Source organism: Oncorhynchus masou, chromosome 24 (assembly GCF_036934945.1).
Source record: "Oncorhynchus masou masou isolate Uvic2021 chromosome 24, UVic_Omas_1.1, whole genome shotgun sequence".
NCBI classification, from domain to species: Eukaryota; Metazoa; Chordata; class Actinopteri; order Salmoniformes; family Salmonidae; genus Oncorhynchus; species Oncorhynchus masou.
In genome coordinates, this window is record NC_088235.1 from 30,853,613 (window position 1) to 30,871,932 (window position 18,320).

The 18,320-nt window shown below is 45.6% G+C and overlaps 1 protein-coding gene across 3 annotated transcripts in view; it reads left to right on the top strand.

The window, feature by feature from the left end:
- The window catches only part of macrod2 (mono-ADP ribosylhydrolase 2), a 1,245,161-nt gene that overhangs the window by 954,335 nt on the left and 272,506 nt on the right, over positions 1-18,320 (top strand). For all 3 annotated transcript variants that reach the window (XM_064933636.1, XM_064933637.1, XM_064933635.1), the window contains exon 7: positions 5,460-5,490. In XM_064933636.1, coding sequence (XP_064789708.1) covers positions 5,460-5,490 — 31 coding nt within the window. The remainder of the gene's footprint in view (positions 1-5,459; positions 5,491-18,320) is intronic.

An 18,320-nucleotide genomic window follows, 5' to 3' on the forward strand; every position in this document is an offset into this window, starting at 1 on the left:
CAGAGAGACAGAGAGACAGAAAGAGAGAGACAGAGACAGAAAGAGAGCCAGAGAGACAGAGAGACAGAAAGAGAGAGACAGAGACAGAAAGAGAGCCAGAGAGAGAGCGAGAGAGAGAGCCAGAGAGAGAGAGAGAGACAGGGTGACAGAAAGAGAGAGAGAGACAGAGCCAGAGAGAGAGAGAGAGAGATTGTGTCTGACTTTGGTAGCTATGGTGCTGATATATTTGATATGTAGCATAGTCCTTGTGGTAACGTCCAGTCCTTGTGGCAACGTCCAGTCCTTGTGTTAACGTCCAGTCCTTGTGGTAACGTCCAGTCATCGTGGTAAAGTCCAGTCCTCGTGGTAAAGTCCAGTCCTCGTGGTAAAGTCCAGTCCTCGTGGTAACGTCCAGTCTTCGTGGTAAAGTCCAGTCCTCGTGGTAAAGTCAAGTCCTCGTGGTAACGTCCAGTCCTCGTGGTAACGTCCAGTCCTCGTGATAACATCCAGTCCTCGTGGTAACATCCAGTCCTCGTGGTAACCTCCAGTCCTCGTGGTAACGTCCAGTCCTTGTGGTAACGTCCAGTCCTCGTGGTAACATCCAGTCCTTGTGGTAACATCCAGTCCTTGTGGTAACGTCCAATCCCCGTGGTAACGTCCAGTCGTTGTGGTAACGTCCAGTCCTTGTGGTAACATCCTGGAACATCAATGAGTGGAAACTCAATCTGATATTTGGTGGATACAGTGCCTTGCGAAAGTATTCGGCCCCCTTGAACTTTGCGACAATGCAAAACGTTATGTTTGGCGTAAAAGCAACACAGCTCAACACCCTGAACACACCATCCCCACTGTCAAACATGGTGGTGGCAGCATCATGGTTTGGGCCTGCTTTTCTTCAGCAGGGACAGGGAAGATGGTTAAAATTGATGGGAAGATGGATGGAGCCAAATACAGGACCATTCTGGAAGAAAACCTGATGGAGTCTGCAAAAGACCTGAGACTGGGACGGAGATTTTTGTCTTCCAACAAGACAATGATCCAAAACTTAAATCAAAATCTACAATGGAATGGTTAAAAAATAAACATATCCAGGTGTTAGAATGGCCAAGTCAAAGTCCAGACCTGAATCCAATTGAGAATCTGTGGAAAGAACTGAAAACTGCTGTTCACAAATGCTCTCCATCCAACCTCACTGAGCTTGAGCTGTTTTGCAAGGAGGAATAGGAAAAAATTTCAGTCTCTCGATGTGCAAAACTGATAGAAGACATACCCCAAGTGACTTACAGCTGTAATCGCAGCAAAAGGTGGCGCTACAAAGTATTAACTTGAGGGGGCTGAATAATTTTGCACGCCCAATTTTCCAGTTTTTGATTTGTTAAAAAAGTTTGAAATATCCAATAAATGTCGTTCCACTTCACGATTATGTCCCACTTGTTGTTGATTCTTCACAAAACAAATACAGTTTTATATCTTTATGTTTGAAGCCTGAAATGTGGCAAAAGGTCGCAAAGTTCAAGGGGGCCGAATACTTTCGCAAGGCACTGTATAGGTAGACAGACAGACAGAAATACAGGCCGGTGGGTGGGCTGTTGGGTGTGTGTGTGTGTGTGTGTGCGTGCGTGCGTGCGTGTGTGCGTGCGTGCGAGAGAGAGAGAGAGCTCTGGCTCCCGGGACAGATCAATCTGATTCATTTTTTCATTATTTTATTCATGAGTATAATTACTATGCAGAGAGATGTACCTTTGGATCCACCATAGTGCTGATCTACTGTTCCCCTTAGGACAAGTCCCCGCTAGCAAGTCTATGTGGGTATGTGGTTGTGTGTGTGGCAACATCCGCTGTCTCGCCGCAATATGGCTTCAATTTAATCACACAACATTAATTAGTCCAATATTGTGACAGCCTTTTTTGAATATGTCAATGTCTGGTGTGCTTTATAAGTAGATGTGAAAACGTGCATGGGTGTGTGTGCATTAAGTTGTCTATTGCTTTTCAGTAGCTCTGAAACTAACTTTCTGCAAAGTAACTAAACATACTTTCTTTGGCCCGCAAACCTTTTTGATATCAAAGGTTTTTCGCAACACCACCATGTGAAAGTTATGTAATCAATAGCCAATGTTAACTTTTTTAATTTGGGCTATGACAGTCTACTACAAATCAGTCTTTTAGTATTTTTGACAGTAGTTCAATCTGAAGCCAGTATGGTGATTGAAGTGATTGAAATGCGTCGGAAAGGTATTGGGAAGTTCAGAAGAACATCAGGCAATCATTTTTTATGAGCTTCTGTGTAGACAATGATTTTTTTATTTTTATGGGGTGGATCAGCTTTAATACTGCAGATAGATTGTTGCTTCCATCAATGTAATTGTCTGCATCATTTCCAATCCACCATATATTTTTTTGTAAATATATATAGACATATGTTTTTGAAATATATTTTCCTTCATTATTTTCCCTCCTTGTTTTCCCCTTGATGATGTTCTTTACCCCCTGTGTGATTTAACGCCACTCTGTTCTAATGGCTTGTGGTCATAGTAGCGGGAAACAGTACATACACTACATCTAAGCTCAGCAAAAAAGAAACGTCCTCTCACTGTCAACTATGTTTATTTTCAGCAAACTTAACGTGTAAATATTTGTATGAACATAACACGATTCAACAACTCAGACATAAACTGAACAAGTTCCACAGACATGACAAACAGAAATGGAATAATGTGTCCCTGAAAAAAGGGGGGAGGGTCAAAATCAAAAGTACCAGTCAGTATCTGGTGTGGCCATCAGCTGCATTAAGTACTGCAGTGCATCTCCTCCTCATGGACAGCACAACATTTGCCAGTTCTTGCTGTGAGATGAATCCCCGCTCTTCCACCAAGGCACCTTCAAGTTCCCGGACATTTCTGGGGGGAATGGCCCTAGCCCTCACCCTCCGATCCAACAGGTCCCAGACGTGCTCAATGGGATTGAGATTTGGGCTCTTCACTGGCCATGGCAGAACACTGACATTCCTGTCTTGCAGGAAATCATGCACAGATCGAGCAGTATGGCTGGTGGGATTGTCATGCTGGAGGGTCATGTCAGGATGGGCCTGCAGGAAGGGTACCACATGAGGGAGGAGGATGTCTTCCCTGTAACGCACAGCGTTGAGATTGCCTGCAATGACAACAAGCTCAGTCCGATGATGCTGTGACACACTGCCCCAGACCATGACGTACCCTCCACCTCCAAATCGATCCCACTCCAGAGTACAGGCCTCTGTGTAACGCTCTCCTTCCTTCGATGATAAACGCGAATCCGACCATCACCCCTGGTGAGACAAAACCGCGACTCGTCAGTGAAGAGCACTTTTTTCCAGTCCTGTCTGGTCCAGCGAAGATGGGTTTGTGCCCATTTGCGACGTTGTTGCCGGTGATGTCTGGTGAGGACCTGCCTTACAACAGGCTTACAAACCTTCAGTCCAACCTCTCTCAGCCTATTGCGGACAGTGTGAGCACAGATGGAGGGATTGTGCGTTCCTGGTGTAACTCGGGCAGTTGTTGTTGCCATCCTGTACCTGTCCGGCATGTGTGATGTTCGGATGTACCGATCCTGTGCAGGTGTTACACATGGTCTGCCACTGCGAGGACCATCAGCTGTCCGTCCTTTCTTCCTGTAGTGCTGTTTTAGGCATCTCACAGTACGGACATCGCAATTTATTTCTCTGGCCACATCTGCAGTCCTCATGGCTCCTTGCAGAATGCCTAAGGCACGTTTACGCAGATGAGCAGGGACCCTGGGCATCTTTATTTTGGTGTTTTTCAGAGTCAGTAGAAAGGCCTCTTTGGTGTCCTAAGTTTTCATAACTGTGACCTTAATTGCCTACTTTCTAAGCTGTTAGTGTCTTAACAACCGTTCCACTGGTGCATGTTCGTTAATTGTTAATGGTTCATTGAACAAGCATGGGAAACAGTGTTTACACACTTTACAATGAAGATCTGTGAAGTTATTTGAATTGTTACAAATTATCTTTGAAAGACAGGGTCCTGAAAGAGGGCCGTTTCTTTTTTTGCTGAGTTTATGTGTGTATGTGAACACCCCTTTGAATTAGTGGATTCGGCTATTTCATGCACACCTTTGGCTGACAGGTGTATAAAAGCAAGCACACAGCCGTGCAATCGCCGCCATTGGTCTCTGGAGTAGTGGAAACGCATTCTCTGGAGTGATGAATCACGCTTCACCATCTGGCAGTCCGACGGACGAATCTAGGTTTGGTAGATGCCAGGAGAACACTACCTGTCCGAATGCATTTAAGGAGGAATGCTGGTCTGGGGATGTTTTTTATGTTTCAGGCTAGGCTCTTTAATTTCAGTGAAGGGAAGTCTTGATACTACAGCATACAATAACATTCTAGACTTGGCTGGCCTGCACAGAGCCCTGACCTCAAACCCATCGTACAACTTTGGGATGAATTGGAACACCGAATGCTAGCCATGCCTAATTACCCAATATCAGTGCCCGATCTCACTAATGCTCTTGTGGCTGAATGGAAGCATGTCCCTGCAGCAATGCTTGACCATCTAGTGGAAAGCCTTTCCAGAAGAGTGGATGCTGTTATGTCAGCGAAGGGGGGGACAAACTCCATATTAATGCCCATGATTTTGGAATGAGATTTTCGACGAGCAGGTGTCCACATACTTTTGGTCATGTAGTGTACGTACGTATACCTGAGAGACTTATCTTTCAATGATGGGGTCATCATATTTTGTAGCTTATTAAACCATTCAAAAGATTGTGACATATCTGTTGGAAGACAACAGAAACCTCATCTCACAACTACCGGAGGTTGACATAACCCCGGATCTAAAAATCAAACGCACATGTTCTCTCACAACCCCATTTTCAAATCAGACGACCACACATGGGGTCGCGCCGCCTAGTTTGGGAAACCCTATTAAAGTATACTGTAATATTCTGCAAGATAATGACCCTGGAACATTTTACATTAGGAGTGTATTATATAGAGGAGTACCATGCAGTATTATTGGAATCACTACATGCCTGTGGTGGATTTCATCATAACTAGTTTTTTATAAATCACATGTAAGGTATGTTAGTGTCTGCTTCCAAAATGGTACCCTATTCCTTATATGGTGTTCTACTTATTATGGGCTCTGGTCTAAAGTAGCGCACTATATAAAGGGAATATTGTGCCATTTGGCATACAGATTCGGTATGTTATGTTAGTGCTGTACTTAGTAGGAAATGAAAAGGAGCACAGAGTAGAATGGTTTCAAAGGCCACCAATTGAGAACAATATTAAAGACAGTCAGTGAATAATAGAAACTGACACGTTTTATTTTACTACCTGCTGGCTTAACTTTCTCTATCCCCATGCTAGAGAAATGGAGAATTACCAATACTTTTGCGTACTTGGCATTTTACAATGTACATTTTATAATGTGAACATGCACTGACCGTCATCTCTCTCTTTCTTTCCACAGGCCTTCCCATGTATATCCACAGGAATCTACGGTAAGGCTGTTCTTGTAATTTTCTCTGTGTTACTGTATATCTTGGATGTGTATTCATGTGTCGTACATTTTCACTCTAACCTACTATATCCGATCATTCTTATTATCCATTCAAAACTATCCTCTTTGTATGACGTTTCATTCCACATAATTGCTGGTGACTGTGTGTCTCTGCAGTCTTCTGCCAATGACGGTCTGTCACACCACACCACTCCATTCCTAGCGGAGGAGGTTTGTGAGAGAGAGGAATGGAAGGGTACAGAAGGAAGTTTGTGAGAGAGAGGGGTAGAGGAGGAGGTTTGTGAGAGAGGGGGGTAGAGAAGGAGGTTTGTGAGAGAGAAGGGGTAGAGGAGGAGGTTTGTGAGAGAGAGGGGTGGGGGGTAGAGGAGGAGGTTTGTGAGAGAGAGGGGTGGGGGGGTAGAGGAGGAGGTTTGTGAGAGAGAGGGTAGAGGAGAAGGTTTGTGAGAGAGAGGGATGGAGAGAGTGGGTAGAGGAGGAGGTTTGTGAGAGAGAGGGGGTAGAGGAGGAGGTTTGTGAGAGAGAGGGGTAGAGGAGGAGGTTTGTGAAAGAGGGAGGGTAGAGGAGGAGGTTTGTGAGAGAGAGGGGTAGAGGAGGAGGTTTGTGAGAGAGGGGGGTAGAGGAGGAGGTTTGTGAGAGAGAGGGGGTAGAGGAGGATGTTTACTATTTACTTATTCTCTTTCTATTTTATTTCATTTATTTTACCTTTATTTTACTAGGCAAGTCAGAACAAATTCTTATTTACAATGACGGCCTACACCGGCCAAACCCGGACGACACTGAACCAATTGTGCACCGCCCTATGGGACTCCCAATCACGGCCGGTCGTGATACTGCCTGGATTTGAACCGGGGTGTCTGTAGTGACGCCTCTAGTACTGAGATGCAGTGCCTTACACTGCTGCTCCACTCAGGAGCCCAGTTCTACTAACTGATCAGATGTTGGCATGTTTACTGATGGATCTAGGCTTACTGTATTTGTTTACATTTGATAGTATGATTAAGGTCAAGTCCTCTTTGTACGTTTTCTCATGAAAGGTGCAAAGGACTCTTTCTTTTCTTCCTCTAACTCTTCCTCTCACTTGGTCCCCTCACATACACACTGAGACACACTGAGACACGCATTGTAATGGAGTGTCTGCGTGTGACCCATTTACAGCGAAACAAATCCACAGCCCCCACAAAGTGACAGAGAGGAACGAGGGACCGAGTTGTCCAGGGCCTCAGTGGCTGCTGCCTCAGTGGTGGTGGAGAGGAAAAACAGGTTTGTCAGGACGGCTAAGGCTAATTGACACCCTCCTTCTCCTCCCTCACGCCCCCTTATTCCAGCAGGCTCCGTCACCGCTGACAGATGATTGGGAGAGCACGGGGTAGGGCGTCGCCAGGGGTGCACAGGGGCTACCTCTATGTCTACCTCAGACGACCGTGCAGGAAGGAAGAAAAATGACTCCCGGCTCCGTGCTGACAGTCCAATCCCTCAGTCCGGCCCATTAGCCCCAGCAGAGATTCTGCAGCGGTCGGGCAGCGCACTGGTTAGCGTGTCGGCATGCGGGTGGGGGAGGGAGGGAGGGAAAAAGGGACGGACGTACCACCCATAAACAAACTGGCACCCACCGTAGGGTCGTGAGGTCGCGAGGCATGATAGAGGTTATTAAGTGTTGGTCCTGTTCTCCCATCAATCATGGGCGGCTCCCGCCACACGACCAACCTGTGGTTCAAACGGATTATTCCTTCTGAGTAGCAGACACCTCTCAATGTCTTCACAACACCGACATAATCGAGAAATTCCTCACCCGAGGTGAAGGATTTCAACCTGCAGTATGTACAGTACAGTCTGGTATGAGAGACCTTGCAGAGGCCTAATTTCTGCTGGCACTGAGAGAGAGAGAACGCTTTAGAACAGCCTTGTAATGGGCTGCAGTATTGGAGGGTTTATGAGAGGCTTGAGATTATCAATCTTGGCACGGAGCGGAAGGAAGGTCTCCGTCCCAAATGGCACCCTATTCCCTTTATAGTGCACTACTTTTATAAAATCAGGGCCCTATATAAAGGGAATAGAGTCCCATTTGGGATACACACAACGAAGGTCTAGCTAGCACCATGTCAAGCCATAGATGGGAGCATTAAGTCTCACATTTACCTGACAGATTCAGCCATACCCTGGCATTCAGAACCCTATCAGACCAATCAGCCTTCTAAACACCAAAACACCTGCTTCTAGTTCTGAACACGTTCCTACCTGTTAGACCTGGGTTCAAATAGTATTCAACATCATGTCAAATACTTTATCTGGGCTTGATTGAGTTTGCCTGGTGCAATGAAACCAATAGAATAGTCTTAAATGTGCAAACCCCGCCCACTTGGCATTCGAAGCAAGCTAAGCAAACATTCAAAGAATTGAAAACATTTTGATAATATTTGAAAGTGTATGTACCTTTGACACCCTATTGCCTATAAAGTGCACTTCTTTTGGCCTGAGACCTATGAGGAATAGGGTGCCATTTGGAACGCTACACAGGTCTGGTAGTCCGTGTTTATTCATCCCTCCTCCTCGTCCATCTTGGAAGGATTTGAAAGGGTATTGTTGACAAAGGGGTTTTACAGTGACTGGTGGTTGTCGGAGATATGTGGCTATGTGTAATCCTCAGAGGTTCTATCTGCCTCCCAAATGGCACCCTATTCCCTACATAGTGCATTACTTTTGACCGGAGTCCACTAGGGTCACAGCCACATATCACAGACTACCACCAAAAGTAGTGCTCTATGTAGGGCATAGGGTACCATTTGGGCCGCATCCTATATCTGTATAGCCACACCATAATCCACCCAGGCTCTGTGGGTGTGATGTCCAGTGTGTCCAGACAGACACCTTGAGCCCAGTGTGGTCTCCAGCTCAAAGAGTCAGAGAGAGTCAGAAAGGGTCAGAAAGGGTTAGAGAGGGTCAGAGAGGGTTAGAGATTGTCAGAGAGGGTCAGAGAGTGTTAGAGAGGGTCAGAGTAGCTAACAGTTTTCACCCAGCCGACGAACGCTGAGCTTTCTGGGTCATGCACTCACACACAAACACAAACCTTCTAACTCTCTCCATCTCCAGTCAGGATTAGCACACACCAACGCACACACTCCTCCCTCTTAACCCCTCTATATCTGGTCAAGATCCTCCCCTCCCATAATGCCTACTGCTGGGAGGATGTGCTGTATCAGTGGGTAACAGAGAACTAGGGCCCACTCCCTATTCCCTATACTGTATACAGATGTAAGATCTTAATTTGAGCCAGTTTGCTACATAGAATAATGCTTCAGCAACATGAAAGAGTGATGGACAGTTTTCAAGAGTGTCACCGTGGTGGACTCCGAAAGAGGTGCCGGTTTAGATTATAGGCACAACTGTCCTGGGGTCCTGGTTAGAGGACAGAAATGATCTGTGGTCCTGGTTAGAGGACAGAAATGACCCGTGGTCCTGGTTAGAGGACAGAAATGACCCGTGGTCCTGGTTAGAGGACAGAAATGATCTGTGGTCCTGGTTAGAGGACAGAAATGATCTGTGGTCCTGGTTAGAGGACAGAAATGACCCGTGGTCCTGGTTAGAGGACAGAAATGACCCGTGGTCCTGGTTAGAGGACAGAAATGATCTGTGGTCCTGGTTAGAGGACAGAAATTACCTGTGGTCCTGGTTAGAGGACAGAAATGACCTGTGGTCCTGGTTAGAGGACAGAAATGACCCGTGGTCCTGGTTAGAGGACAGAAATGACCTGTGGTCCTGGTTAGAGGACAGAAATGACCTGTGGTCCTGGTTAGAGGACATAAATGATCTGTGGTCCTGGTTAGAGGACAGAAATGACCTGTGGTCCTGGTTAGAGGACAGAAATGACCCGTGGTCCTGGTTAGAGGACAGAAATGACCCGTGGTCCTGGTTAGAGGACAGAAATGACCCGTGGTCCTGGTTAGAGGACAGAAATGACCTGTGGTCCTGGTTAGAGGACAGAAATGATCTGTGGTCCTGGTTAGAGGACAGAAATGATCTGTGGTCCTGGTTAGAGGACAGAAATGACATGTGGTCCTGGTTAGAGGACAGAAATGACCTGTGGTCCTGGTTAGAGGACAGAAATGACCCGTGGTCCTGGTTAGAGGACAGAAATGACCCGTGGTCCTGGTTAGAGGACAGAAATGACCTGTGGTCCTGGTTAGAGGACAGAAATGACCTGTGGTCCTGGTTAGAGGACAGAAATGACCTGTGGTCCTGGTTAGAGGACAGAAATGACCTGTGGTCCTGGTTAGAGGGCAGAAATTATCTGTGGTCCTGGTTAGAGGACAGAAATGACCCGTGGTCCTGGTTAGAGGACAGAAATGATCCGTGGTCCTGGTTAGAGGACAGAAATGACCTGTGGTCCTGGTTAGAGGACAGAAATGACCCGTGGTCCTGGTTAGAGGACAGAAATGACCTGTGGTCCTGGTTAGAGGACAGAAATGACCTGTGGTCCTGGTTAGAGGACAGAAATGACCTGTGGTCCTGGTTAGAGGACAGAAATTACCTGTGGTCCTGGTTAGAGGACAGAAATGACCCGTGGTCCTGGTTAGAGGACAGAAATGACCCGTGGTCCTGGTTAGAGGACATAAATGACATGTGGTCCTGGTTAGAGGACAGAAATGACCCGTGGTCCTGGTTAGAGGACAGAAATGACACGTAGGAGACAGAAATCCACACTTTATTACCACACACACACACAAACACACACAAACACACACACACACACACACACACACACACACGCACACACACGCAGCAAACAGGAAGAGGAATAGAATTGGTGAAAGTGAATAGTGGTTTTCTGTAGTGGACAGAAAAAACAGGACATATATACTGAGTTTACCAAACAGGAGCTGGTCTATTAGGAATTGGTCTAACTAACAACTTGTGTTGTTTGTCAAGCTGACCCTGTGAATATGACAGATAATAAGTAAGCGTTAGAAACACCTATTCAAAATCAAAGTCTGCCAGTGTTGGTTGCACAGACACAAAGAATAAAAGTTGACCCACCCAGTGAACGGCATGAAGATGTATTTAGCAATGTTTAAGCTGATTCACCTTATTTTGATTATGTTTCAGAATATCCAATGTGTGAGTCTGGGTGCATTAAAAACAAAGTCTGCCAGAAAGAAGGTTGCACAGACACAACATCAAACACATAAAACTTAGAGCAGGGATGAGATTTCAAATGACAACTTCAATTTCAGTGAGAAGAGAATGTCAGAGCCTCTCATTATGGATGTAAACAAAGAAGAGATTGGATTCATGCTTCCTGATTTGGATGTTCAACAGAATACACTATAGCCTGATCCCAGATCTGTCCATATTTGGAGTGACATATTTGATAAGATACTATAGTCAGGTCCCAGATCTGTTAATATTTGGTGTGACAATGACCTTTTATAACTAATTTCACTGGTTAAACAACGAGTCTCCCTGAGCTTTCTGTGATTAGCACAGATGATGAGGTATCTAGTCTATCTAGCTATCTCGTCCCAAGGCTGTTTGTGCTGTATATACACTGGGTATACCAAACATTAGGAACACATTCCTAATATTTATTTGCACATCCCCACCCTTTCGCCCTCAAAACAGCCTCAATTCGTCAGTTCATGGACTCTACAAGGTTTCGAAGGTGTTCCACAGGGATGCTGGTCCAAGTTGACTCCAATGCTTCCCACAGTTGTGTGAAGTTGGCTGGATGTCCTTATTGATACACACAGGAAACTGTTGAGCGTGAAAAACCCAGCAGCGTTACAGTTCTTGACACAAACCGTTGCGTCTGGCACCTACTACCATACCCTGTTCAAAGCACTTAAATATTTTGCCTTGCCCATTCACCATCAGAATGGCACAATCCATGTCTCAATTGTCTCAAGGCTTAAAAATCATTCTTTAACCTGTCCTCCCCTTCATCTAGACTGATTGAAGCTGATTTAACACATGACATCAATAAGGGATCATAGCATTCACCTGGATTCACCTGGTCAGTCTATGTCATTGAAAGAGCATTGTTAATGTGTTGTATTCTCAGTGTATATTACACACTAGTAAAGGCTGGAGAAAGTTTGTCGCAATGACATCATGAAAATTTGGCCGACATCTAACTTGTCGTTGTTGTTATGAAAAACGACAGCTTCTGCATGACAGAAGCCAATATGATATACCCATCAGTTAAAAATGAATATATTAAATGTCAACCTATCATGCAAGGCAACTGAAAGCAACTTTCTAAACAATATTTTAGTTAGATGCTATCTAGTTAGCTAGATCTCTGGCTAGCCAGTTTCATAAAATGACCAGAGTATAGCTGACAGTCTTAACCTTATCTCCTTTTAATTATTTCATCCAGAAAATAACCCCACAGCAACATCATTATTTACAAGCGTACAGAAAATAAACCCACAGCAACATCATTATTTACAAGCGTACAGAAAATAAACCCACAACAACATCATTATTTACAAGCGTACAGAAAATAAACCCACAACAACATCATTATTTACAAGCGTACAGAAAATAAAATCACAACAACATCATTATTTACAAGCGTACAGAAAATAAACCCACAACAACATCATTATTTACAAGCGTACAGAAAATAAACCCACAACAACATCATTATTTACAAGTGTACAAAAAAATAAAAAGAACCCTTCTTGCCTTCCAAAGAACCCTTCTTGCCTTCCAAAGAACCCTTCTTGCCTTCCAAAGAAAACTTCTTGCCTTCCAAAGAATCCTTCTTGCCTTTCAAAGAACCCTTCTTGCCTTCCAAAGAATCCTTCTTGCCTTCCAAAGAACCCTTCTTGCCTTCCAAAGAAAACTTCTTGCCTTCCAAAGAATCCTTCTTGCCTTCCAAAGAACCCTTCTTGCCTTCCAAAGAAAACTTCTTGCCTTCCAAAGAATCCTTCTTGCCTTTCAAAGAACCCTTCTTTCCTTCCAAAGAACCCTTCTTGCCTTCCAAAGAACCCTTCTTGCCTTTCAAAGAACCCTTCTTGCCTTCCAACGAACCCTTCTTGCCTTTCAAAGAACCCTTCTTGCCTTCCAAAGAACCCTTCTTGCCTTCCAAAGAACCCTTCTTGCCTTTCAAAGAGCCCTTCTTGCCTGCCAAAGAACCCTTCTTGCCTTCCAAAGAACCCTTCTTGCCTTCCAAAGAACCCTTTTTGCCTTCCAAAGAACCCTTCTTGCCTTCCAAAGAACCCTTCTTGCCTTCCAAAGAAAACTTCTTGCCTTCCAAAGAATCCTTCTTGCCTTTCAAAGAACCCTTCTTGCCTTCCAAAGAATCCTTCTTGCCTTCCAAAGAACCCTTCTTGCCTTCCAAAGAAAACTTCTTGCCTTCCAAAGAATCCTTCTTGCCTTCCAAAGAACCCTTCTTGCCTTCCAAAGAAAACTTCTTGCCTTCCAAAGAATCCTTCTTGCCTTTCAAAGAACCCTTCTTGCCTTCCAAAGAATCCTTCTTGCCTTCCAAAGAACCCTTCTTGCCTTCCAAAGAAAACTTCTTGCCTTCCAAAGAATCCTTCTTGCCTTCCAAAGAACCCTTCTTGCCTTCCAAAGAAAACTTCTTGCCTTCCAAAGAATCCTTCTTGCCTTTCAAAGAACCCTTCTTTACTTCCAAAGAACCCTTCTTGCCTTCCAAAGAACCCTTCTTGCCTTTCAAAGAACCCTTCTTGCCTTCCAAAGAACCCTTCTTGCCTTTCAAAGAACCCTTCTTGCCTTCCAAAGAACCCTTCTTGCCTTCCAAAGAACCCTTCTTGCCTTTCAAAGAGCCCTTCTTGCCTTCCAAAGAACCCTTCTTGCCTTCCAAAGAACCCTTCTTGCCTTCCAAAGAACCCTTCTTGCATTCCAAAGAACCCTTCTTGCCTTCCAAAGAATCATCAAAGAATGCTTTCTTCCAAAAACGGTTCTCAGGATGTTAAAGGTTCTAGGTAGAACACTGTGCCTTACAAATAACCTTTGTCTTCCAAAAATGGATCTTCTGATCAAAACAGTTCTTGGTAGAACCCTATCCTTCTGCAAAGAACCCTTTTGAAACCCTTTTTTCTAAGAGTGTAGAATAGTGTACCACATGGCTTGAATGGTGAAGTACACATAAACTATGCCAAATATAGTTGTTATGATGTGTATAGTGCTATTTCGTTATTTTATTTAACTTAGTGCTGCATGTTGGAGCTCGGAGCCTAAGATTTTCATTGTCCCCTGCAATCGCGTCTGCAACCCTGTACATGTGACTATTAAACACTGAATCTGAATCTTAAAATCTCTGAATCTCTGATTCTGAATCGCTGAATCTGAATCTCTGAATTTGAATCTGATCAGATAAACACAGTAAGTAAACATATCAAATCAAACTTTATTAGTCACATGCCCCGAATACAAGTGTAGACTGAACCATGAAATGCTTACTTACAAGCCCTTAACCAACCGTGCAGTTCAAGAAAGAGTAAAGAAAATATTTACCAAATAAACTAAAGTAAAAAATAATAAAATATAACACAATAAAATAACAATAATGGATGTGCCGCTTGGAGATTATAACAGAACATGGCTAAGATGTTCAAATGTTCATAGATGACCAGCAGGGTCAGATAATAATAACAACTAAACACCAGCAGGAATGGGGGTCTGTTACCCCCAGCAGGTAGAGTCTGTTATTGGCTAGCCCTGGCCAGGTAACCAGGCAACCTGGACCCTAACACAGAGGTGTGAAGTGGCCTCTACCACTGGACAATGGAGTCAGGCTGAGGCAGAGCATTGTAGCATACCTAAGCAGAAAAGGCTTCAGAGTGTGTGTCTCCCCCGTGGGCCAGAGGGAGGGTTGAAGAGAGAGGGTTTTCTACAATGTGGATTATAATTAATGGATATTTTTGTAGGGGTTGATGCAGTTTTCGTAAGGGAAAATCAAGTCTGAAATTTCAAAGTGAAAATTATAAACTTCAGAAGCTTTTTTAAACCTCGAATACAAGTGATCAAATTAAGATCCCACATCTGTAGTGCACTACTTTTGACCAGAGCCCTATGGGATTCCCTATGGGTCTTGGTCAAAAGTAGTGTACTACATACGGAATAGGGTGCCATTTGGAATGTAGGTCCTATACTCAGAGGGAGCAGGGTGAGTCTTCTAGCCCATTTGACAGAGTTACACGGTGTGCTCTGTACTCTACACGAGCCTTATTCTACTCCAACGCTACGGATGATAAACCAAATGTAAAAATACCTCACTCCCTCTTTACTCCTCACCCAGAGGACAATAGCTTTAGCTACTTTGAAAAGTAAAACTTTTCTTTGTTGCGTATCACTCAGTCGCAGCGAGCACAGATGTTTTGAATAGGAGAGAAATAAAATGTCACACGTGTTTAATTTTATCATTTAGGACACGAGTGTGTCATCAACTTCTTGGAATGTTTCCAAGGTCATCTAAGGAGACTGCTCTCTCTCGTTTCTCTCTCCACACCTTTCTTCTTCTCATCTTCCTCTCTCTCGCTCGCTCTCTCTTTCTCTCGCCTCGACCACCTCTACCCCCTCTCTCTCTTTCTCTCGCCTCAACCACCTCTACCCCCTCTCTCTCTCTTTCTCTCGCCTCAACCACCTCTACCCCTCTATCTCTCTTTCTCTCGCCTCAACCACCTCTACCCCCTCTCTCTCTCTCGTTCTCTCGCCTCAACCACCTCTACCCCCTCTCTCTCTCTTTCTCTCGCCTCGACCACCTCTACCCCCTCTCTCTCTCTTTCTCTCGCCTCGACCACCTCTACCCCCTCTCTCTCTCTTTCTCTCGCCTCAACCACCTCTACCCCCTCTCTCTCTCTTTCTCTCTCCTCAACCACCTCTACCCCCTCTCTCTCTCTTTCTCTCACCTCAACCACCTCTACCCCCTCTCTCTCTCTTTCTCTCACCTCGACCACATCTACCCCCTCTCTCTCTTTCTCTCGCCTCGACCACCTCTACCCCCTCTCTCTCTTTCTCTCGCCTCGACCACCTCTACCCCCTCTCTCTCTTTCTCTCGCCTCGACCACCTCTATCCCCTCTCTCTCTTTCTCTCTTTCTCTCGCCTCGACCACCTCTACCCCCTCTCTCTCTTTCTCTCTTTCTCTCGCCTCGATCACCTCTACCCCCTCTCTCTCTCTTTCTCTCGCCTCGACCACCTCTACCCCTCTCTCTCTGTCTCTCGCCTCGACCACCTCTACCCCCTCTCTCTCTCTTTCTCTCGCCTCGACCACCTCTACCCCCTCTCTCTCTCTTTTGATCTATCTATTTTTTGCCCTCTCACAACCCTACTGCCCTCTCACTTTCTTTCTTTCTTTCTTTCTTTCTTTCTTTCTTTCTTTCTTTCTTTCTTTCTTTCTTTCTTTTCTTTCTTAACACTACCTTACCCTCTTTCTCTTCTCTCTCTATTTTCTCTCCTTCCCTGGTCTGATAAGTCGGTCATGGTCACAGCCCTGCCCTGTGTGTCCTTGTGTGCCTGGCTGTGCTTTAATAGTGGAGCTCTGGGGCATTTGACACCTGCTGGCGTCTGGAGTCTTGTCCCTGTCCGAGGTGGCTGGGCTGCTGCTCTGTCCTCTAGTGGGTTCGGTCTAGTAGTATGTCCCTGTCCTAGGTGGCTGGGCTGCTGCTCTGTCCTCTAGTGGGGTCGGTCTAGTAGTATGTCCCTGTCTTGGGTGGCTGGGCTGCTGCTCTGTCCTCTAGTGGGGTCGGTCTAGTAGTATGTCCCTGTCCTAGGTGGCTGGGCTGCTGCTCTGTCCTCTAGTGGGGTCGGTCTAGTAGTATGTCCCTGTCCTAGGTGGCTGGGCTGCTTCTCTGTCCTCTAGTGGGGTCGGTCTAGTAGTATGTCCCTGTCCTAGGTGGCTGGGCTGCTTCTCTGTCCTCTAGTGGGGTCGGTCTAGTAGTATGTCCCTGTCCTAGGTGGCTGGGCTGCTTCTCTGTCCTCTAGTGGGGTCGGTCTAGTAGTATGTCCCTGTCCTAGGTGGCTGGGCTGCTTCTCTGTCCTCTAGTGGGGTCGGTCTAGTAGTATGTCCCTGTCCTAGGTGGCTGGGCTGCTTCTCTGTCCTCTAGTGGGGTCGGTCTAGTAGTATGTCCCTGTCCTAGGTGGCTGGGCTGCTTCTCTGTCCTCTAGTGGGGTCGGTCTAGTAGTATGTCCCTGTCCTAGGTGGCTAGGCTGCTTCTCTGTCCTCTAGTGGGGTCGGTCTAGTAGTATGTCCCTGTCCTAGGTGGCTGGGCTGCTGCTCTGTCCTCTAGTGGGGTTGGTCTAGTAGTATGTCCCTGTCCTAGGTGGCTGGGCTGCTGCTCTGTCCTCTAGTGGGGTCGGTCTAGTAGTATGTCCCTGTCCTAGGTGGCTGGGCTGCTGCTCTGTCCTCTAGTGGGGTCGGTCTAGTAGTATGTCCCTGTCCTAGGTGGCTGGGCTGCTGCTCTGTCCTCTAGTGGGGTCGGTCTAGTAGTATGTCCCTGTCCTAGGTGGCTGGGCTGCTGCTCTGTCCTCTAGTGGGGTCGGTCTAGTAGTATGTCCCTGTCCTAGGTGGCTGGGCTGCTGCTCTGTCCTCTAGTGGGGTCGGTCTAGTAGTATGTCCCTGTCCTAGGTGGCTGGGCTGCTGCTCTGTCCTCTAGTGGGGTCGGTCTAGTAGTATGTCCCTGTCCTAGGTGGCTGGGCTGCTGCTCTGTCCTCTAGTGGGGTCGGTCTAGTAGTATGTCCCTGTCCTAGGTGGCTGGGCTGCTGCTCTGTCCTCTAGTGGGGTCGGTCTAGTAGTATGTCCCTGTCCTAGGTGGCTGGGCTGCTGCTCTGTCCTCTAGTGGGGTCGGTCTAGTAGTATGTCCATGTCCTAGGTGGCTGGGCTGCTGCTCTGTCCTCTAGTGGGGTCGGTCTAGTAGTATGTCCATGTTAGAGGGAAGGTTTTTCTCTGCGGTATCGGTCATAATCCTGACTTTATTTTGACCATGATTTCTCCTTATTCTATTATCCAGAACTAGTGAAAACACACTGCAGCGTATTAGAATGACAGTGAACACAGTATATTTATTTCATATCAGGTTATATGGTGTATTTCTGATTATTTTGACCTTAAGGGAACTCAAATATGGTCATACTAGATTGGTTTTCAATTTGTTCTACGGAATTCTCTGACCCAATTTATGAAAATATACAAACAACATGGTTATTGATGAGTAAATGAAAAGGAAAAGTAATTAAATTATCCAGAAAAGGTATACAGAGTTATCTTATCGATTACTGCAACAGAGGACGTTGCTTACAGCAAAAGTCTTGTATGGAATACTGTGAAACAGGACTCAATTTGATTTGGTTTACAGAATACATGGGGGAGGGAGCGAGATGAGAGCGAGAATACAGAGAATCAAACCGTTGTACTTCACACCTCTGAGGTTTTCACTTTATTTTATTAGAGAATTGAATCATGTCGAACAATGTTGCTTATCAAATTCACCATCGATTGAGGCAACCATTTTAGCTGCCCTATTTATTGATGGAGCAACAAAAACATTGTGGATCAAACATGATTGTCAGTGTGTTTATTTAATGTCAGGGTTAGGGTTATTTGGGTTAGAGGGCCATAGGGATAGTCCTATGAGGTTCTGAGACAAAATGAGCAATATTATCTAACCGTTTCCTATCATCCTCGGTCACTGAGCCTACATGGAAACAGTCATGTAATGGACGGTACTGTATGTACTACGTTAATATTATGTAATCACACCCTTTAGTCCACGTGCCACAGACTCTGCTATGCTCTGTCCTCTCTCTCTCTCTCTCCCTCTCTCTCTATCTCTCTCTCTCCCTCTGTTTTC